This window comes from Lycorma delicatula, chromosome 1, assembly GCF_047948215.1.
Source record: "Lycorma delicatula isolate Av1 chromosome 1, ASM4794821v1, whole genome shotgun sequence".
Taxonomy (NCBI): Eukaryota; Metazoa; Arthropoda; class Insecta; order Hemiptera; family Fulgoridae; genus Lycorma; species Lycorma delicatula.
In genome coordinates, this window is record NC_134455.1 from 323,333,129 (window position 1) to 323,357,651 (window position 24,523).

General features: G+C 28.0%; 2 protein-coding genes across 2 annotated transcripts in view; one reads left to right on the forward strand and one right to left on the reverse strand.

The window, feature by feature from the left end:
* Positions 1–3,794, forward strand: part of LOC142318368 (coactosin-like protein) — a 50,366-nt gene extending 46,572 nt beyond the window's left edge. Inside the window, exons 4-5 of the mRNA XM_075354951.1 lie at positions 1,137–1,259; positions 3,597–3,794. Coding sequence (XP_075211066.1) covers positions 1,137–1,259; positions 3,597–3,713 — 240 coding nt within the window. The 3' untranslated portion in view covers positions 3,714–3,794. The remainder of the gene's footprint in view (positions 1–1,136; positions 1,260–3,596) is intronic.
* A 3,603-nt stretch (positions 3,795–7,397) lies between these two features.
* mfas (midline fasciclin) overlaps positions 7,398–24,523 on the reverse strand; it is an 87,871-nt gene continuing 70,745 nt past the window's right edge. The window contains exons 9-15 of the mRNA XM_075382023.1: positions 23,140–23,277; positions 21,022–21,240; positions 18,507–18,802; positions 14,550–14,735; positions 13,065–13,227; positions 10,524–10,705; positions 7,398–8,480 (exon numbers count right to left, since the gene is read on the reverse strand). Coding sequence (XP_075238138.1) covers positions 8,391–8,480; positions 10,524–10,705; positions 13,065–13,227; positions 14,550–14,735; positions 18,507–18,802; positions 21,022–21,240; positions 23,140–23,277 — 1,274 coding nt within the window. The 3' untranslated portion in view covers positions 7,398–8,390. The remainder of the gene's footprint in view (positions 8,481–10,523; positions 10,706–13,064; positions 13,228–14,549; positions 14,736–18,506; positions 18,803–21,021; positions 21,241–23,139; positions 23,278–24,523) is intronic.

A 24,523-nucleotide genomic window follows, 5' to 3' on the forward strand; every position in this document is an offset into this window, starting at 1 on the left:
TAAGAGAAATTTATTTTTCTTGTAGTATATTACATGAAGTACATAGAGCAAGTTATCTTGATAATGCAATACAAGCAATCATTACAGCCTAATTTCCAAATTATTGCCAACTTATCTTAAGCTTAGTTTTTTAAAAAAAGGTACCTTATTATAAAAATACAGTATTTAAATCACACTCAGTAACAGCAATAACATGTAAAAATGCTAATATTTTTTATGTAAAATCTACAGTATGTTTTTAGAGAAGATATCAGAGACAAATGTTTTGTAGGGCTTTATATCACTATATTTTTTTTTACTAATAATTTTAAATGTAATGATTCTATGCTTCCCATAAATGGGGTACTTTTTGTATATTGAAGTTTAATGATCAAATTTTTCAACTTAAATACTGAAAATTTTGTTATACAGTATGTCTGAAAAGTTCCCGAACTAAATTAAATAAAAGTACAGATTTAAAGATAAACGAATTTACTCACATCATCCTTCTACATAGAACCATTCTCTAGTTATACATTAGCTGCAGTGCCGGTAGAGCCTGTCAAGCGCTCTGGAGAAATCACTTTGTGGGATTGTGTTCTACTGTTGGAAGGTGCAAGCATTGGTTTGTTCATCCAAAGGGTGCAAGCCCTTTGAATGGTAGCACCAGAATGTCTTTCAGATGTCTTATTACAGACAGATGAACATGTTTTGTGCAAAGGATTATGCTGAGTCATTCTGATATTGCTGAATAACATTTCATATCTATGATCAGTAGAAATCTGAGAATGGAATATATTTCTCCTTAAGTAATATATGTAACTGTGCTAATAAATAAAAAAAGAAGGTTGCTATAATTGGGAATCAATCTATAGTTGTCAATGTGAATAAATAATATACAAGTTTACTGGTGAAATGAAAATCTAATGGAAGTCTAATTTCTGTCTAGATTCTCTGGACCAGATTTTTTTTGTAATAAACCTTTTGTGGAAAATTATTTTTGGGACCTAAATGTAAATCGTAGTCGTAAGATTAATATTTTTCTGAGTTTAAATAAAATTTCTATCATGTTCAATATATCAATTAATTTTGATTAGATTTTAATATTGTTTTTAGTTATGAATACTAGCATCTATTTGTTTTTTTGTTTTTTTCAGATGGGGGATGAACTGAGTAAAAGAATAAAATTTTTGTTATTAACCTGGGTTGGAAGTAATGTTGGAGTTATAAAAAGAGCAAAGATGAGCACTGACAAAGCACTTGTGAAAGCAATTATATCAGTAAGAATACAAATAAAATTTATTAACTTGTTAACTTTTCATAGTTAATAATGCCTTACTGCTCATATTAATCCAGTTTATATTAGAACTATAAGATAATAGAATAGTACACATTACAAAGAAATCTACAGCACTTCTGTAAACTAACTACTAAATTTTGTACTCTCATTAAGCTAAATTTCATGACAGTAGATTATGATAATGTGAAAGAAATATAAAATCCAGACAATGAAGAAATTAGAAATAAGGTTTTGCTAAATGATTTAAGGGAATTAGACAGGTAGACAACAAATTACTATCAGATGATGTGAATAAATTCTCATTTCATATTATTACAAATGAAATTGACCTTATATGAAAAATAATTTCATAAAAATGGTTAAATGAGACAGATAAATTGATGAGGTGAATACCCATATGATGGATGTAATTAGTGAATGATGATGAAATTAGTGAAGCATCTATAAAATTAATGTGTAAAAAGAGCATGAAAGAGACTGTGAAGAAGTACCATCAAGAATTAAAATACACCAATTAGAGGTAAAAACGTTTTTTACATGTGGTGTATTTCTTGGAAAAGTAGCCAGATGGAATGTATTGTGATATCCTCAAATTATAAAATGGGGAGTAAGTAGAAAAAAAACTGTTTCAACCACAAAACAAAGATCACAAATTTTTAGAAAAAATGTATGGGAATTTAATGTAGTATATATTTTGCTAGACTTAAGATTAAAGTGCAATCAATAACAAAAATGGTTTAAATGATAACAGTGGTGTTTTGTTTTAAATATTAAAAAGTATCTGGAAAAGTCCACTTGAATGGAAAAATAACTTTGGTTTAGCTGACTTTTTCACTTAATGACTACTCGTAACAATCCCGACTGAACAGGGCATCTACTATTTACCACATCATATTTCCATTACTCAAAGTTTTTTAAGTTAGTACTTTTTTTAATTATTATTTACTTAGTACCTTACTTAGCTGTGCTACGTATTCCTAATCTCTTCTTTGAAGGTAATAATTTTAATTGATGAAGTTTTAGAGTTATAAAGAAACGTATCCAATTTTCAGTTTGAAAAGTGATGTTTGATCAGTACCATGTTTATTAAGGATATTGTATATATTAAGGATAACTTTAAAGGATCTAATGAGTTTGAAAAGAGTTTGTGAGGAATTTCTACATGTAGTACATCATGTTTTGGATAATTTTAAATTCAGCAGAAAAATATCCAACACAAACACCAATACCAGTTGCCGATAACCAATACTTTTGTATCACTACAGTAATACAAAAGTATTTTAAAAAATCATACTAAAAACAGTGCAAATGAGTCAAACTTCTATTTCGCAATAGGTACTTTTGTTTCACAAACAACTGAATTTGGAACCACATGTTTTTTTACATAACAGCAGATTATTTTAGGTATTAGACCTAAAATAATTTGTATATCTGAAATGAATTAAATGAAGTACAGACAATAAATTTCAAGTTAACTTTGACAGTTTTTTGCTTTTCTAAACTTTATGATTAAAGTTTTAGTGTATTATTACAATTTTACATTAAACAACTAGTTTAACAGTTGCATTTCTGATTGCATATTGACTACATAAATTTCAATTTAAAAAAAAGTTAACCAGCAAAAAATAACCATTTTGTTATTTTTTTGTTAAGAAATGCTTACCATTTCAGCAAAAAACCAGAGTTCAAAATTGGTAAAAACACATTTTTTAGTAAAGTAAATATTTTTCTGGATTAGTAAAGTAAAATACAAAATTCTGGATTTATCTGATTGTGAAAACATACAAAATTATAAGTTATATTATTAACATAGCAACTAATAGTTTTAATTTGTGCAAGGGATTTATTTTTGACCAAGAGTGGAAGGAGTTATAGTCTACGGATAACATTTTCATTATTTTCATCCACAAGTGAATAATTGAGCTGATTATATATTTTCATTTGACCTATGGATATTCACTCTGCATTTTTTTTTTACTTTTCAACTGTTTCCACAGCTATTTGCAGGTTCAACCACCCTTTTATAGATTTTTATTTCCTCATTGTATGTACCAACCATAAATTTCTCTATCTTTTTCATTAAAGGTAACCAGTTAATTTAAATTCCTATTTTGCACTTAAAAACAGGTAATGTTTATTTACTTCTCTTTTCCTTATTAAATTTATTTGTCTTTTTCTTTATAATTAAGAAATATCTGCTTTTTTTGTAGGGTTGTCACACAATCCAATAGGGGATTTAATTTTCAACTGTAAGAACTAATCTTTATATAATTTGTTTATTTGATTTTCAATTAATTTTGCCATTTTTTTTTCACAGAATTTTGCTGTAGAAGTAATGCTTGAAAATGCCTCAGAATTCACACTTGAAAATTTTCGAGAACAACTCTTGAAAGCTGGTGGAGCAAATTATGGAACAGGAATAAAGGACTTTTAATGTACAAAAATGCCTTTTCTAATTTCTTATAATATTTAATTTATGCAAAAAAAAAAAATATATATTTTATTTAATTATAAATTGTGTATTTTTATTATTTTCCAATATTTTGAAATAAAAAAACATACTATTGTGATTAAGACCTTAAGAGAAAGTGAGTAAATAAATACTAGATAACAATTTTATTTTTTTTTTAATGACAGGCTTATCTTACTCTGAACTCTGTGAATTTATAACTCGTTACTGATATTTCTTAATTGTAAGCCAACAATGGTAACTCTTCTTTTTAATGATATATTTTTTACTCTCCTTCTTTATGACTTTAAGTCTGATTTTTAAACAAAAAATTTTCTCTTGCAATTCTGAATGTTAGTCAGAAGATTAATAAACCAGGAGTCACTATATAATTTAATATAACTGTTGGCTTTACTCATTACTTTTTCAAAATATTAAAAAAATAATTATATCTGATGGCTCTCAAAATCCAAAAGACCAAAAAATCCTTGCTCTGTGCCCAAAATAACTTTTATTGAAACTTTAGAGCAAGAACTAATAAACCACCAAACAGATTAAATGTCATCACATAATTTTCCTGAGAAAAAGATTAAATCTCTTTAGGTACAAAATTTTGTAATATTCAGTAAATAGGTGCAGTTTTAAACAAATATAAATAATAACATCAAAACATAGCCACAGTAACATTACAAAAAATATTGTTCAAAAACAAATTGTTTCTTTGTTTGTCTGAGGTAATTAAACAAACCACTGAACTGATATAAAACATTTTTACATTATTTTAAGGCTTACTCTTTCTCAAGTATCATTGGCTGCATGGTAATTACATAACCTTCCTTTATTCATCTCCTTTTAGTATCCCATCATGGTAGTAAGATATAAACATTGAAATCTGATTTTATAGCTTATTTTTCCCTTTTACTATACAATGGCAGCTTATTTAATTATACCTTAAAACACTACTGGACTCTACATTATGAAGATGGCCACCATTTTGATTTAAATATCCTTCAATATATCAACATCTTCAGTAACATATCACCAGGAATTGTAATAACTTTATGATAAATTTCTTCTTTGAATTTTCATGGAAATGGATGCTAATTATCTTACTCTTCAAACAACTGTGCAAAAAAAAGTTGAGAAATGGTTGTCTTGCAGACCACCAAGGAATATCACCATATCTGAAGATAATTTGGAAAGAATTGCTTACTATATTCACTGATTACTTAACAGCATGACTAGTCACCCTTTTCTTTTTTCTGTTTAGCCTGCGGAACCACCATATTACTTCAGAGGATGAATGAGGATGATATATATGAATGTAAATGAAGTGTAGGCTTGTACAGTCTCAGGTCGACCATTCTTGAGATGTATGGTTAATTGAAACCCAACCAGCAAAGAACACCGGCCATGATCTAGTATCCAAATCCATATAAAAGTAACTACTACCTTTACTAGCATTTGAACCTCAGAACTCTTGACTTTGAAATCAGCTGTTATGCGATGTCGAGTTCACAACTAGACCAAGCCAGTAGGTTGACTAGTTCACCCTTTCTTTTTCCTGTTTAGCCTCCGGTAACTACCGTTTAGATAATTCTTCAGAGGATGAATGAGGATGATATGTATGAGTGTAAATGAAGTGTAGTCTTGTACATTCTCAGTTCGACCATTCCTGAGATGTGTGGTTAATTGAAACCCAACCACCAAAGAACACCAGTATCCATGATCTAGTATTCAAATTCGTATAAAAATGGCTTTACTAGGACTTGAACGCTGTAACTCTCGACTTCCAAATCAGCTGATTTGGGAAGACGCGTTAACAACTAGACCAACCCGGTGGGTTTGACTAGTTCACCCTATCCTGTTAAAACCACATGTCTCGACTAATTTCAAGTTTCTCTGCTTTTTAAAACTATTTATAAATGGAAATTCTTGGCTTGGGTCCTGGGAACTGGTCAGGCACTGCATTTTGTACATACCACAAAATTCATTATATTCCATCAGTTACTGTTACTGGGCATCAGCCTTTTTTCACAGTATAGATAAATAAATTACAAGAGAAAAAGTTTTTCAATAATTTGGACTAATTGTTCTTAGTTTACAATAACAGCGCTCTCATCACTGTCTTCAAAGAACTATATACAGATTATTCCAGAACTCACTGTTGTATGCCATATGGTGACTAATTTCATGCAGTGGTCCTTGATGTATTTCATTAAGGTTGATGTTAACTAATACTAAAAGTTTTATTTATTCACATGTTCATAGAAGCAGAAACGTGATTATCATTCATGTTGTGAATAATGCGCTCATTAACATTAATAAAATTCAAAGTTGGCAGTAAAAAAATCATAGGATTAACTGAAAGAGAAAAAGATATTTAGTATTTATAATTTGTTTTTTATTTTTTCTTACCTTCAAGCAAATGGAGAGGCAATTAACAGTAAAAGCTAAGAGATCAGTTTGATTCAGCTGGATAATACCCACATAAAACTTGTACAGCTGATATCTCTCTAAGACTCTGCAATGTCATTCAATATATTTAGAAAGAATTTTAGTATTGTTTCACATTTTTGTGTACTATTTTACAAATTTGAATTCATTTTTCAAATTCTCCATTCCATTAAACTGCAAATGTTTATCACCTTATTAGTGAACATAATAATCATCTAAGTCTATGTGCATTTCTGAAAGTAGTAATTCTTTTTTACTTCCTTGCACAAAGTAAAGGAAGTCCTGTGATTGCGAAAAATTTCGGTTTTTAGATTTCAATGGAAATATCCATTTTGACCATCCCTGAATCTATTTTGACTGGTTTCAGAGTTGACGTCTGTACGATGCCCATATGTCTCTTGCACAACTCAAAAATGATTAGCCATAGGATGTTGAAATTTTTGATTTAGGACTGCTATAACATCTAGTTGTGCACCTTTCCTTTGATTGGAATCAATTGGACCAGATTTTGGATTTTTGGTGTCAAAAATCCAAAAGATTTGGATTTTGGACATTTTCTTAACTGCAGTAATAAGCCCTTATTGAGAGCTTTTCAACGATATATCATAAGTGGTACTTGTTTTCATTGGTTCCAGAGTTATAGCCAAATAAAATTTTAATTAATGAAATATTTTAATCTTACAAGGGAAAGGCACATCGGTTCGAATTTGACTACATCTCCTTTTTTTTAATTTAAAAATATTGATTTATTAATAATTATTAACATCTGATTGTAAAAGAAATTTACAACAAATAATTCAATAACAAAAAAAAAAGAAGAAATATCAGACGTTATTAATGAAATAAAATTTTATGTACTTTTCATTTAAAAAAAATGTGTATATGTAATTTAATAGGTGTACAAGGAAGTAATGTGGTGTCCACATCAAATTTTTATTATATATAGGTGTGATAAAAAAGAATGAGAATTTTAATTTTTATCAAAAAGAATTTATTTATTCTTCTATATTGATGTTGTTCCCTTCAAAGTATTTCCCCAGAGATGTGATACACTTATGCCAGCAATCCTTCCAATCCTCAAGGGTCTATTTTATGTTATGAATGTTTTAAAAAAGAATTAAAAAATCTGGAAGTACCAGATGGGTGTTTCATTATTCAAGAGGAGACAATCAAACACAACAATTCTGATAATGGTTAAGGTAACAGAGTAAAATACAAAAATATTTTATTTATAAAAATTATTTATTATAAATATAATTTGTAGAAACAATAAAATAAAAATTAAATATTATCACAATCAGGTTTTTGACATGCTTCTGTAATACTAATTGAAAAACTAAATTTCCGTGCAAAATAAAATAATCTAATCAGATTCATCGCACTTAAAAACATTATAAACACCAATTTCTAAATTTATTTCATATAGTTTTAAAATTGTTTTTTGTTCTAATTAAGTAGATTAGTTGATAATACATGTGTTACATTATATTTGATATCACTTCATTGATAAATATTAGTATATCACAGTAAAAGAATAAAATTGCTCAGTTCATTACATTAGGAAACTTAGATAGATATTATGACACATGCCTATTGCTTTTAAGTAAAAATATGTAGCAGATAAACAAATTATTTTAAGTAAAATTTATGTTAAAAAAAAAATTTCAATCAATTTTATCTAATATAATTTTCATTTTATGAAAATGTTTTCACAAAATCTCACCATACCCACATGATTGTGAAATAACTGTTTCCATTTTTCAGACAAGTAATCCTTCAATTATGATTCTAAGAGTGGGTGGAACTAACAAATGACACTAATGTTGATAAACAAGTTCTTTTATTGAAACGTATGTTTTAGGATGCCAAAAAAACTGTAATTCAAAGCACAGAATGTAATCTCAGACTCCTGAATTTTAGTAAATAATAAATTAATACTGCTTAATTGAAAAATACAAATAAATAAATTCAGAAATATATATATAGATTTGATCAAATAAAAACTTTAAAATCTAGTCTAAAAAATCTTTGATAAAATATTAGGAATCACATACAGTTCAATATTAGTCCCAGAGATTCATTGTTAATCTAACTTGAAATACCAAAATATTTTTAAAAATAAAATTCACTAACATCTATTTATTGAAATTCAACTATAAATTTATAACTGTAGCAAAATCATGGTGCGATGTTCTACAAATTTGTTTATACACCATAAAGATGTACCTCCATACCAGGATTACCAAATACAATGGTGCCAGATTTAATCACTGGAGAACTTCTGGGCATGAATACCTAGAACACAGATAATTTGTAAACTTCAGAAAATTAATTATGAATGTACCAGATTTGCTTATATTTAATGTAACAAATTATATTAAATGACTAACTGTTTATTTTTATTTTTTAAATATTAATGAATAAATTAATGTTTATTTCCAAATTATAAATAAAAAAGTAATTACCATGAGTAAAAAAAAATTTCATCTAGTGCATTATGAGCACAGTCTATTATAATCATATTCAATGAGAGTGTAAAAATAGAAGGAATAACAAATCAAAAAGGATTTATAAGATACTTTAAACCAGAAGGGCCACAATAAAAAAGAGAATAATTGAGGAGGCAAGATAGTAGGATCATAAATAATTTACAATAAATTTATAAACTCATTGAATCTATAAATTTGCACTATGATGCATGGTTATGTGAGCATGTAATATAATACTAGCACCAAGAAATGAATAAGTAAATGCCATAAACAGCTGCATACTGCAAAAATTTTCAGGAGATGAAAAAACATACTACTACATTATTACAGTTTTGAGTGAAGTTTTTCTAGAGTAATAAAATATTAATCAAAGCGATATATATCCATACACAATCAGTCACATAAAATACGTAGACTAATTTTTAAACAGCACCCATGGGAAGTTCCAAATCAAGTGAATTTTGCCGTTTTTTAAATTTACATTTTCCAAAAAATTTCAATTTTGATGCTGTTAGTTTTATGCTGGTATTTACAAAACAAAGTTTAGGTTGCCATTCTAGGAATTTAACTGCAACATCTATTGTTCCTATATTTTAAAGTTATTTTTCTCAAAGCAGAGCTACCAGAAAATTGTCTGATACTCATGGTCATATGTTTGAAATTCAGCTCCAGACTCTCCGGAGAGAGAAAGATTACAACAGATAAGCTATAAATGATTAAATTTTTTTAAATGTAAAAAAAATAAAGAATTAGAAAAAGTAATTATTAATGGTGAAGTACAGTAAGTCTAAGTTTTATAACATAATTTTTCTGCAAGTTGGAAGGGATATTTTAGATACTGGTGAGAGAAAATTATACTGTTGCAGTACCAGAGTAGGTCAAAACACACATGTGTGTTTGACTAAGTGTGTGTATGCACGTGTTTCTTTCTGCAGACAGCAGAAGCCTTGTACTCATTTCCTTCCTCCTTCTATGTACTCTCACTGCACTTGTTAACCAATGCTAACACATATCCAGAGATATGTAAAATGAACTACTGCGCATCAACCAACTAACTTCAAAAACTTAGACTTACTACAAGTTAGATTAAATTTAAACTTATTATCAACACCACAGTTTGCAGTTCCACTGAACTGCATCTCATAAAGGAAATCCTTATATGAAGACTGATCATATTAGCAAAATTTGCATACTACTGTTGTGTATGAATACTTTATTTTAAATTGTTTTCATTGTTGTGATCCATAAACATAAGGTACTCCTCTTACCTAATATATCTGTGCCTAAAAACTAAGTTCATACTGCAACACATGTCGGTTGTATCATGTACAATTTTATCATATTACATCACACATAAAAATAAAAGAAAGAAAATACACACTTAAATCAGTACCATCCTGAATAGCAATTTAACATTTTTTTTAAATCACTCCTTTTTTAAAATGTATTTCATATTTCAGTACTCTTCATCCATTTCCAAATGTGACAGCAGATAAATTTTGTCCTTAAAAAGTATAATTTTTCTTTAACACATATGTTCAACTTAAATGTGCATTAACAAAATATATTATAAAATAAAAACAGTATGAAAAAGAAATAAATTGCAGATAGCTAACACACTATGCAACAAAGGCAAAAAGCCAGATTGAGGGAAAATTCAACACGGCTGATGTTTAGTGTGTGGTGGAGAGATTACAATCACTATTTCTGACAGAACTAAATTGATTTTTCTTAAAGATATCATAATTATAAATGTATATTAACTGCACATTTATTTATTGAGGAAATAAATTTAGAAAACATCTGAAAAGAAAAGAGTAATTATGAAAACAAGTTAAAGTAACCTTACATTTGATACATGATGCACCAGCCCATCTGTTGCTAATTTATCACACTGAACGACTTTATTTCCAGCAAAACGAACCCTGTTTGCATGATCACGATTTATCTCAACAGCCTTGCCGCTCAATGTATCAACAGATTTTGTAAATGGCCAAGGTGTAACTCCAACACCAGAACAGCAAACGACCTCTACAAATAAATACAAAAAGTGGCAATTAAACCTTCATTCAGTTTTACATAAATAAATTGTATTTTAGTTGAGACAAAGAAAATTATTAAAAGAATTAAATAACAAATAGCAAATCTAAACAAAGAATTTTTTTGCTAAACCAAGTCTATACTACACTAATCAGAACCACTCAAAACAAAATTACAACATATAATTTTTTTGTTTCACTTAGTAATAAAGGTGATCTCTATTTTGATGATTCAAAAATGATTAAAAAATCATCTCTTTTTCAGTTGTTAATTAGTTTAAAGCAGTTTTTCAAGACTAGGATGTACATTTTAAAGAACATATAAAGTTTTGTATTAACGAACGAAACCAAATTTTATAACAAATAAAAAAAATTAATAACTTACTTCAAACAGCTTTAAATAATTTGTGATCAATTTTCATAATTGGTGTTGCTATATTCAAACATATTTCGAAAACAGCTGAGAATTGTACTGGATTTGTATTGTCAGTTAACATACATGGTTCATATTATTCAAGTGTGATCCTTTTTTATAGACATATAAAGTATCAAAATTGACAGATATTGAATACAAGTATGTTGTAATATATATCTTTAAAATGTTCACTATACCATTGTTTTAAGCTGATGTTTGACCAGTGAAAAACAATGAGCAGTGTGAACTGTCCAGTTCATATAATCCAGAGGCATTATGTTCATCTGGTTATTGTATCATTGTGTTTTGTTTGTAATGATTTGTTTTGTTTTGTATATTGTTCTGAAGGCTACATTGTATCCAGATTTTTAAAATGGTTTGCTATATTTTCTCTTGAATCTTTGTTTTTGTACATTTATGTAGCACATTATATGCCACATTTTTTGTTTATTTGTATTTATTTACTTCATACTGGAATATGTAAGCGAATTTAATCTGTATGCTGGATGTTTTATAGTTTTGAGTTCTTCTATGTGACAGTTTTTTTTGGTGTCTTGAGTAGTCTCTGGATCATACTTCTAAAAAGAGACTGATATGTGAGGGTAGATGGTTTGAGCTGCTGCAAACAAAAGAATCTGCCATTGTTAGTTTTTTGTTTATTTGCCAGTTAGTTGGTTTTTTATAATGGTGTGGCCTAGAATAGAAAATTGTTTTTTGCTCATATTTGGCTGTAAAGTTTATTTTTGTGATAAAAATACACCCATAATTTAAAAATTTATGTAAATTTATGCTTATATCTATATTTTATATTTATATTTTACAGCCATATATGGAAATTTTAAATAAAAACAAGTGAAAAATTATTAAATAAGTAATTAAATGTTTATTATAAATTTGATTTAGTTTGTCGTTACTAATTATTTTTATTTATTTTTTTTATTAATTACCATGAACAGAAAAAAATGTATTTTGAAATTAAATGTAGAGAAACAAATACAGTAGAATTTCAGTCATTCAAACTTGGCAAACCAACTTTGAATTACAAATGTTTGCTCAATTTTGTAACATAATAATTTAATATAAAAAAGATTATTGTTGAAGAAAACTGTTAATTCTATATAAAAATAACTGGGTTTTTAATGCAAAAAATAACATAAATATAATAATTATACCACTTACAAAGATGATAGTATATTAAACTACTTGATTAAATTAAATGATCAATAGCTGTGTATGCTACCTTATACATTGCTTAATATAGAAAAAAAAACATAAATTAAAAGCTGCAAATAGATGTCAAAGAAATAATCTAAATCATATTTACAGCAACTAGGAGAAAGGGAATAAAGAGCTGAAACACATTTTTATCATGAATGTTAATTTTATTAAATATTTTGTTCCATTATCTTGTGATAATTCTATCAGAAGGTAATGGAAGAAAATATTTAAAACAAATGTTAAGATTGTCATTTAAGGTATACCCAGATTTCTGTTGTCTATAGTGAAATGGATTATGGAATTGTATTATAATGCTAAGAGCCTAAGAAATGATAAATTACAATAATCATTTAAAAAAATAGAATGGTATAGCTGACAGAAGTTTAGAAAACAATATAATGCAAACATTTTGTATTCAATGATAGTCAGAGATCATAGTTGCAAAAACAATCTGAGAAAGGCTGCTACATACAGTTGAAAATGTTTACAAATAACTGGAAAACTTACATTAATTTGCAGTTTATTTCATTAATTCATTTCTGGTTAGCATTCTGAAATAATTGGTAAATGTCTGTTATATTATAGTTTTTAAGTTCATTTTAAAAGTAATAAACTGAGATAATTTCTTATCCTCTATACAGAAAACAATAAAATCTAAAAATTATTAATTTTATTCATGCATTTTGAAGTAGTGTTAAGAATGGTTTAATAACTTTACCTGGGATGACATGGCGTCTTAGAACTACATCAGCTAATTCTTTATCTTCAGATAATTTTTTTTGAGTTTCTTCTGAGAGTTTCTGGATAGCATCATTTGTTGGAGCAAGGAATGTGTAACTGTTTTCTGAGAGCCCTTTAAGCTCTTCTTCCAGTTTTGTACCCTAAAATTTAATAGAAGCAGATATCAGCAAATTCACAGAAATCAGGCCTTCATAAATGAGGAAGGTAATGACAAAAATATTCTCATCTGTACTACATGCCTAATAGAAAGCATGAAACAAAAAATATTCCTGACTTCACATCATTTTTCTTGGAAAAATGATGCCCTTGAGACATATCATTGATATGATATGACATATCATATGACAATGAGATAACTCTGGATCACTTTCTATCACTTGGAGAATAGTTCCATTTGGTGGTAGAAAAAGACGATCAATGATATGATATGATGTCATCTCATTTTTTTCTTGAAAAATGATGCTCTTGTTTTGGCAAACAAAACAAGAGTAAAATGTAAAAGTGCCTTTTTTAATTATGTAAAAACTGTTCTTCTTAACAGATACCTAATGTAATTATTAGTTTAGATTATAATTCTAACTTTTTCTTTTATCAAATCCTTTAATGACACAATCTTCAATTCAGAGTTGACAATCTGAAAAAGTCTAATCTCATCACCTGATACTTCAATACATTCATAAACCTCAATGTCAATTTGTTTACAAGAATTTATGAAAGCACACAAGAAACTATTGCTGTTGTAATTTGTGACTCGGCAATCTCTTGTGAGCTAACTGTAATATTATTCTATTTATATTACACAGAAGTTAGTAATCTGGTAATATTTTTAGAAAATATATCAGAAAAGCTAAAAGGCCATTATTGGCTAAACCAGTGAAACCAATAAAGCATGACACTCAGTGATATATGTTGAAAAAGTCCAATACATCATCCTGCACTGATGAATAAAATAATAAATATTATTTTTTTTCCCCAATCTCAAAAGTATAATTATTACATTCAGTATAATATACTGTATTACACGTGAATCACTGCAATATAAGGTATTCAATACGTAAGCAAGATAAATCACATAATTCAAATTATATCTAATTTTTTCATAATTTCATGAGTCATGATAGTATAAGAAGGGTGGAAAATTATTTGTCAGTAAAACTGCTAGTTTTAATAGCTCCAACCAACAGCCAGAGAATATGTCTCACTAAACAACTCCTGTTTGAAGGACTAAAGTAAGTATTCTCTCACAAAAATTTAAATTAATGCCATTTGTTGGTAAGGCCTTGTTACTCATGATAAAATCCTGGAGCAGTTATTTCATTTTTATCATTAAGGTCACACATGCACGCACACACAAGTTGGATGAGCACTATTTTAATACACTATACAATTACAAGGCTAATTGCAAGGCAATTACAAGGCTAATTGCAAGGCAATTACACGGCAAAATTTTTATATAACTGACCTTCAAAATTCCATTTAATTGAGATAACTCTGGATCACTTTCTATGACTTGGAGAATAGTTCCATTTGGTGGTAGAAGAAGACGATCAATTTCGTACACTGCTGAATTACATGCTTTACCTTCCTTTCGCATTATGCGAGCACACTCAACAGTCATTCGAGAGGCAACACCTGAGAAGACTGGTATCTAAAAAGAAAACTTTTAAGTAAATTTCTCCAAAAAAAAGTTCATTTATTTTTTTTACATAGAAAGGAGTAAATACAATATCCACTTCTCAACAGATGTCTAATTTTTAAAATCGTATGATCTGTTTTACCAATGTTCCGATGTTTCTGTTTAAACACTCCATACATTTTTCCCAGCATTACAAAATTAATATATTAGTATTGGATAAAACAAAGATTACTAAATTATAAATTGATGAAATTAAAAAAAAAAAATTGTTACTAATTTAAAAATAAGTGATTGAAGTTTCAATCATCAGATTTCATTTCAAGGTGAAGGTCAGAGGGCAGTTTATATTTACCCCTTAGAACCTGATGAACTACAACATCCTAATCTCTTACGGGATAAGATCTGGACTCTGAAAAAAAAGTATCAATATACATGCCTATGGTTGTGATTATTTCAACACTCTTTATAAAAAGCTTGAAGACAGCAAGATGGTTGTACTAATCTGATAATCTGATTTCACCTCACAATCAATAATTCAGTGAATGTTATTCTTATAATGTGATTAATACATTCAATTATACTTTTACTGTTTTTATTTTGTAGAATACATTATTCACACTCATACCTGTAGGAAATAATTTTTAGACCAAGGTTGATTTACTTTATTCTCAAGAGTAAATACTAACAATAAATTTTTTTAAATATTTTATAAATCTCATATTTGATTCTTTAATTTATACAGAGCTGACTGATTATTAATTAATCACAAAAGAAATGTAGTAAATTTGACATACTACTTTACTTAAAAAAATCTTAACTGATTAATTAATGTTTTATACACATTATGATTGATGACGTTGAAAATAAATGTACACATGCACAATATTTTCTAATCCTCATCTAATTAATTTTTAATACGTTAAGCTGTTCAAAGGAAAAGCAGAAATAAATAAACACTTTTTTTTTTGTCTTCAGTCATTTGACTGGTTTGATGCAGCTCTCCAAGATTCCCTATCTAGTGCTAGTCGTTTCATTTCAGTATACTCCCTACATCCTACATCTCTAACAATTTGTTTTACATATTCCAAAAGTGGCCTGCCTACACAATTTTTTCCTTCTACCTGTCCTTCCAATATTAAAGCGACTATTCCAGGATGCCTTAGTATGTGGCCTATAAGTCTGTCTCTTCTTTTAACTATATTTTTCCAAATGCTTCTTTCTTCATCTATTTGCCACAATACCTCTTCATTTGTCACTTTATCCACCCATCTGATTTTTAACATTCTCATATAGCACCTCATTTCAAAAGCTTGTAATCTTTTCTTCTCAGATACTCCGATTGTCCAAGTTTCACTTCCATATAAAGCGACACTCCAAATATACACTTTCAAAAATCTCTTCCTGACATTTAAATTAATTTTTGATGTAAACAAATTATATTTCTTACTGAAGGCTCGTTTAGCTCATGCTATTCGGCATTTTATATCGCTCCTGCTTCGTCCATCTTTAGTAATTCTACTTCCCAAATAACAAAATTCTTCTACCTCCATAATCTTTTCTCCTCCTATTTTCACATTCAATGGTCCATCTTTGTTATTTCTACTACATTTCATTACTTTTGTTTTGTTCTTGTTTATATTCATGCAATAGTTCTTGCGTAGGACTTCATCTATGCCGTTCATTGTTTCTTCTAAATCCTTTCTACTCTCGGCTAGAATTACTATATCATCAGCAAATCGTAGCATCTTTATCTTTTCACCTTGTACTGTTAGTCCGAATGTAAATTGTTCTTTAACATCATTAACTGCTAGTTCCATGTAAAGATTAAAAAGTAACGGAGATAGGGAACATCCTTGTCGGACTCCCTTTCTTATTACGGCTTCTTTCTTATGTTCTTCAATTGTTACTATTGCTGTTTGGTTTTGTACATGTTAGCAATTGTTCTTCTATCTCTGTATTTGAACCCTAATTTTTTTAAAATGCTGAACATTTTATTCCAGTCTACGTTATCGAATGCCTTTTCTAGGTCTATAAACGCCAAGTACGTTGGTTTGTTTTTCTTTAATCTTCCTTCTACTATTAATCTGAGGCCTAAAATTGCTTCCCTTGTCCCTATACTTTTCCTGAAACCAAATTGGTCTTCTCCTAACACTTCTTCCACTCTCCTCTCAGCACATGCATTTGAAATCTGGTGTAACATGTGAGGATACCGAAAAGTAGGTAGGTAGATAACATGTTTTGTCAAGTCCTAAGAAGATAGAAGAGGACAGAAGTTTGTGCCAGAATCTAGTAGAGATGAAACAAGTTTAGTGAGTGGGTCTTATATTAAGGCATTTAGGTTTAGTTAATTAGCTGCCGAATGAAGATAAAAATTACAAGTTTTTATCTTCCTGTAGTTTTTACAGGAAAAACTACAGGAGGACAAATAATGAAATATATAAAGCAGACAATTGAGGATACAGAGTATAGTAATTGTATTGATGTTACAAAATTATAACAGAAAAGATTGGAATGAAGAATAATCAACACAATCAAATGACAATATTATTTAAAAAAAAGAATGTTCAAAAAATCTATCTTTCAGCGTTGATATTTAAACCAGACTAATAATGTTTTCTCCAAATCCTGATCTTCAGAGACATATCTTTTCAACTTTCAGTTAAAACAATGGTTGACTTATTGTATTAATCTCATCAGATCTATTACACACACATCTTGTTTCTAAACGACAAATAGTGATCAAACATAATTTGTTTTCTTTTGTTCATAGTAAGGAGTGGCCTTATTAATAAACAATTAAAAATCATTGTTAAAAAGGAATAAATTCTTCAAATGAATAATGACATATCATACTTCTTTCTTGATGTTAATTATAGTCTAATAAATGAAAGAATGCATCTGAATTTAGACTGCAATTAACATATTTTAATATATGGATCCCTATTATTGCCCTCTTCAAGTTTCGGGTTGTTTTGTTCAATATTTTGGCAATACTGAGCCTTTAAAAAGATTACTAACTCCATAAGATAGTACCTCTAAAGGTCAGCCATTGACAAAATATTGAATGAAACCTGAAACTTGATGAGGGTCATGGTAGTAGTTCATATTTTAAAATTTGTAAACTGCTCATTCTACAAAAGTTTCTTATCTAAGTTCAGAGGTTAAAAAAAAGGTTGTACACAAAAAAGTTTCAAAAATCAAGCTTCCTGCGAATTTTCCTTAAGAATGTAATGTCATATTTATTATCGCTTTAAAAACTAATATAGAATGGAACAAGGTTTGGTTTGGTATATATTGCATTTTATGATGGTTTATTGAGAAATGATTGTAGTTTAAGTTCAGGTGGGTTCTTTCATTAGCTAGACTTAAAGTCAGTTTATGTTGCAGGCTGCAACATGAATACCCTACATGTAGTTTCTGCAGAGTAAACTAGAACCAATAATTTTATGCAGTGAGTGTCAACTGTGCCAAGTATAAGCAAGTATTTTCTCAGTCACAATAGATTTTTTTCTCAAAAGTGAAATGTGTGTATAAAAAATGAAAATAGTTCAGTATAGGGGATATGTATACTAAAAACTGCAAAAGAGTGAGTGAGCACAGAATCTTAACCATATCATATGGAAGTAAACAATTTATTCATGAATAATTTATATTATTTATCAATCAGATTTGTGATTAAAAAATATCAAAATTTAATTATAAAAAAATAAAAATAGAAAATAGGAATTAATTTTGTAAATCAGTCAAATCAAGTAAAATATGTTTAAAATAGTGAAAACTTACAGCAGAATATGAATTGATACGTAATTTCTGTGAAGGTATAAACGATTCAATTTCAGTATCATCTGAAATTCCACAACCATGCTGTGCAGCATGGTAAAGCATGACATCACGAAGAGCTGCATCATCAAGTGTGTCCAATTTGTTACGTGTAGCATTGTCTGCAAAGACAGACTCAGCAGGCACAAATAAAGTCAGGTTATTAGCATTGTTTAATTCATCCATAATGCCGGCACGTTCCATTAACGAAAGCCAGGATGTATGATTTGTGCTTGAAAGCAATTCAGTTACTGGTTTGGCTGTAAATTAAAAAAATAAAATAAAATCATTTACAGAAATTAAGAATAAAAAAAATTTAAGTTTTGACTTTTAATAAATATAAAAAATACTCCTATTAAAGAAAAAATCAAAAATATAGAAACAGCAAAAAATGCATTATATAATCAAAACCAAATATTTACTGTTTGGAATTATTACATTATTTTATTAATATTTATACCTGGCTGCATCCAAGCAGTTGAAAGAGAAAAACTGCTGAAAAATAATATTAATTCCAAACAGTAACAAATTAATACCATTATCAAACTGTTTCAATAACTTTACAGAATACTAATAAGTGCTGATGTTTATTTTAATATAATTAATTTTAATGAAAAGATTGTTTTGATGCTCTGTACAGGCAAGTAATAGTAAGAAATAAAAAGTATTTAGATACTGTGCTTTTCAGTTACAAATAATCTGTTTAATTTATGTTAATTAAAGTTAAAAACTTCATAATGAATAATTTATTTACCACTGTTAATTAAAAACAAATCACATTATCTTTTTCATAATTGTATAAATATGCCATAATATTTTATCAAATAATTAAAGACCTAATATTTAAAACCATAGTTTACAAAACTTAAAATAAATTTCTTTTTCTATTTTACTTTTATATAAAAATGTTTCATTAATGAAATATTTTAAACATTTGGAACACTGTGTAATTTTGCCATAGACTGAATTCAGTAAGCGTCACATAGATAAGGACACAAATATTTACTCTCTCAGGAGAGAAATACCAGTGATGACTGAAAGTAGCAGTGATAAACAATATTAAAGAAATTTAATATTTGCACTGAAATATTTCATATATAACAAAGCATGTTAAACATTAGACTGTTGACATATGCTGTTTGTAAATAGGCTTATAACCTTTTCTGAACATTTGGAAACTGCTGAAATTTTCAGTTAACAGTAAGGATTTATGCACCTTGTTCCAAGTGTCTGACTGAAGGGTTCTTTCTACCAAACTACTACCTAATACCTAAACAATAGTCTGGACTTTCTCTTTGAACATCTTGCATAATGAATCGAGAAATTTCTTACTGTATTGTAATTTGTTAGAAAACATAATTCCATATATTAAATATGTCAGTAGTAATACTATCTGATTTGTTTACGTGGCAACAAAGTCCCATGTTAAACATGATACAGTAACTAGTTTTTTCTGGTATTGACTTCTTTGATAATATGTGTTTCAAGGAATAGATTTTCATTATGTCTTTTTTTTACAGAACTATCCCTACACAAAAATAATGGACAACTCTTTGAGATAAATATAAATATTAGGTCAGGATATTAATGATATTATAAAGGAGTTTTAAGTGGAAAATAGATCAAAATGTGTAACCACCCATGTAAACATAACTTTTTTGCTCATAATTGATGAGGTACTAAAGCAGATCAATTATGAGGATAAAGCAAGGTAATTATTTATTTATTTTCAGATAATACTGTGATGATAGGAGAAAGAGAAAATTAGAGGCAAGATCAGCTTAATGTATGGTATAAAATCACAGAAAAATGGAGAATGAAAGCTACATTCCATTTACCCTATGTAAAGCAAATGGAACTTATTACAGCTGTTGAGCAGTCAAGTTTGCACACTCTAGGTAAATCAAATTTCTTTCACTGTTCACGAGTGTTAGTCTAATAAAACTTATTTTATTTTATTTATGATTCTGTACCTAATAGTAAAGTCAACTTTTTTCAGTTTGTAGGTAATTTTTTTTAATGTTGTTCATATGGGTCTTATAAATTCATTTGTTCTTTTTTGCTTCATCTAGTTTTTTGTTCTGAATTTAGTGTAGGAGTGTTTATCACTCTTGTGTTACACTTCTAAAATTTCTGTATCCACTTATTTCAGCTTAATAATTTATTATGTATACCTGATTCTGGTAGTATTTTTGTAAAGTAAAAGGTCACGTGGTCTATGTGGCATGGTTTGAAAGCTAAAAGTTTAAGTAATGGGGTCCATGGAAGAGTTGTGCATGAGAGTGTCAACAATGAGAGTATCAAGTTTACAGTCCACAGTATATACAAATGATAAGTGCATTAATATGAAATTATTGCAATCAAATAAAAAAATAAATTGTAATTAAATTTAAAAAAAAGAATTGAATATACCATGGTTAAAAAAATAAATGAAATAAAATAAAAAGAAAGGAATTGGAAAAATAAAACATCTACAAACCTGTTTTTGGACTAAGGATCTTATCTGTAGCATGGAGAATACCATTTGTAGCAACCATATCTGGGAGAATGACTCTTGCTTTGTCATCTAATACCAACCTGCCATCATCATCAGTGTGTATATGAATCCAGTCACCTCCTACATTAACAGTTGAGATTCTAGTAGCATTGACAGCTGCAGTACACAAGCTATGAGGGAGGATGTGATGTTTGAGTACCGCTGCAGAAAACAGTGTTTACAGTTATTATTTATTCCTATAATTGAATTATCTATTTATTTTCAGCAAATAATAAATTAAAATTACAAACTACCAAAAAATAAAATGTATTAATTTGTTACAAGTAACAATGTTACTGTATAGAAGATTGTTAGCTGATTCATAACCATGATGTAGTAGAATTTAAATAATTTGTACATTGATTATACGTTTATATCAGCGTATATTGTATGTATACTAATTAGATGTAATGCAATATTTTGCTTATGGTACGAGACAAAATGAAATTATACATATTTTTTATTACATTACATTTAAAAAATTTTAAACTGAAAAATAAAAAAAAAGTAATTCAATTAAAATGCGAGAGTATATAATAATAATAATTTAATTAAAAGTCTAATAATATTAATTTGATTGATATAACAATCAAATAAACAAATATTTATTTTAACTGCTGAGTTTAGGTTCTAAAAGAGGCTTTAATCGTTTTAGTACAGTGATGGTTCTTAATCTACATTATTCAGTTAATGAAAGAAAATAGTTAACAGTTTTATGTAAAGAAAATAAACTGGTTTTCAATGAAAGTAATGAAAGATTTACTGGATTTATTTTAGTGGTTTAGGTATGAATCAAATGATTCTTTTTTTTGCATTTTATGTTGTAAATTAAAGTATACTGAGGCAGTTATGATGATAAATAATCAAGCAAATATAGGAAAACATAAAAAAAGGAAAAACATATTTTTCATTGATTTTATCTATGATGAATGGCTATGAAAATCATGCAAGGAAGGTAATTTTTAATAACAAACTGAACAAAATTTGCTTTAAGCTAATATTTTCTAAAACTTTTAGTATTGCAACCATTTTAAAAATAACCATAAGTTATCTGATATTACATAACACAATGTATATTATAAGTTTATCCTAGTTGTGAACTGAATCCAACAATGGTTATGTAGAAACCTGAATGCTGATTACTAATCATTATCATTTTTATATTATTATTTTTAACTTTTACATTTCTATGTATTTTAGTACAGAGTATCTGAATCTAAATCTAAAAATTTCATTTTGTTAAAGAAAGAAAAAGCTTGATGGTCATACTAGCCAAAATTTCAATTTTAAAGGTTCAAAATTTGAAATTTGATCCTTGGTGATCAGTAATCATATTAAAAAATTTCTCTTGAAAATGCAATTTCATTTATAAAAAAACAGGAACTTATATGATTTCAAGATAAAATAAATAAATTTAACAAAATATATCATTAATCCATACTTTTTATATTTAATATGAGTTTAGAATATAGATGAGAATCAAGTATAATGTTTTGTGTATCATCAATTTAGCATATAATAAAAGTAGTTCAGGACAATTCATTGAATCAATACAGGATAGTTTTTAGAATTTAACATTAAGAAAAATATGGGAATATTACAGTTCAAATAGTGCTATAAGCTCAATAGCTTAACATATAAAATTTACACACATCATAACATACAAGAACCACATAAGATTAAATGATAAAATATTGGTTAACCATATTACTTTTTTATAAAAAAAAAAAAAAAAATAGTATGACTGTTTTTATTAAAAAAAGATGTTATCATGCTGTTGTGAGTACATGTTACTTATAGTCTTTTTTTTGCATAATTAGAAATTCACAAAATCTTTACACATAAAATCTCTAGGTAAGATCTTGTATAGCTCAACAAATTCTAATTTCAAAAAACATGCTTTGGGAAATCTCTAGTCAGACAGATGCAGTCACCAAATCATTAATTGAGTTTTGACAAAATTAAACTTCAATGTCAGTAAAAACCAAAATTAGAACTGAAGAAACAAGAGTCATGACAAAGTTAATGACAAACAAAATGTAATTAAATTAATTAACTTACTCTTAATGCATGCTTCACCACGATTGTATTTAGCTCTTAAACCTGCATCCAATTTCTTAATAGCATCATTTGTTGGCGCGAAGACAGTTAGAGGGCCTTCCTTTGATAACATTTCCAATAAATCATTGTTTTCTAACACTAAACAGAAAAAGACAGAATATTGACTTAAATTATTTCTTATATCACAATGTTTTATTTTTTTATAAAATGTATAAAATATTCAATATCATTGATTATTATCTTGAATAATGAAAAATAAATAAACAAACTGACTAACTGGATTGAAAATAATTTGAATATTAAGTTGGCAAAACTACTCTAATATGTATCAATCTTATATTTATCTATCGTCGTGAGTATAACTAGGAAGTCCTGTAACACTTGGGAAATATTTATGTTAAAAAAAAAATATACATATATTTCAATTAGCTGTGTATGTGTTTAATTGTTGTTAATCTCTGTGACATAGTGGTAGCACTTCTGCCTTCTATCTAGTAGGTTCTCGGTTCAGATCTTAGTCATGTTTTGAATTTATTTACATGCTACAAAAATTAATTTTTCATACATCACAAAAAAAAAATCAACTCCAACTGGCAATCTAGCCTGTAGTTGTAAAATATGAAATAAACAAATAATTAACTAAAGCAGATGATTTAGCGGTTATTCCACAGTACTCCAACTGATTAGTTAGTGAGTATTTTTGTCCTTCTTATGTTCGCTGTTACACAATTATTAGTATACAACCTTCTATACTAATGCTTTTTTCCTCCCGTTAGGCAACATTATTATTTTATTTGTAAAGTGTGTTATTGAATATCATTGTTGTACATCACAGACTTATTACTTGTGAAACAATTATTGAACAATACTATAATATATCATACACTTATTATTTATGAAACAATTTGTAATGCTGAGAAAATACATTTCTGAACCTGGTGTGATTGATGCATGGTACATCATACTAATATATAAACCAGACAGTTTGTTGCTTGTTACTCAGTTGTACAAAAACTACTGCACCTATTTTGATGAATCTTTTTTTATAAAGAAACATATAGGCTACAAAAAAAAATTGTCAAGTGAAGTTCGAGCAGCATCCAGAGATTGTAGGTCAAACAAATAAGCATTGACAGGTACAAGCTACGTGTCAAATACATGTGCTTTATTGCAGTCAGCCGCTAGTAAAATATATGTTTAAATTTATTGTATGATAAATACATTTGCTATGTACATATACTCCAACACAAATGATTATTTTTTTTGTAGACACACACACACATATATATATATATATATATATATATATACGAGGTGCGACAATAAAGTAATGAGACTGATTTTTCTTTGCAAGATGTGGCAAGCCTGCGCTTGCATAGGCACA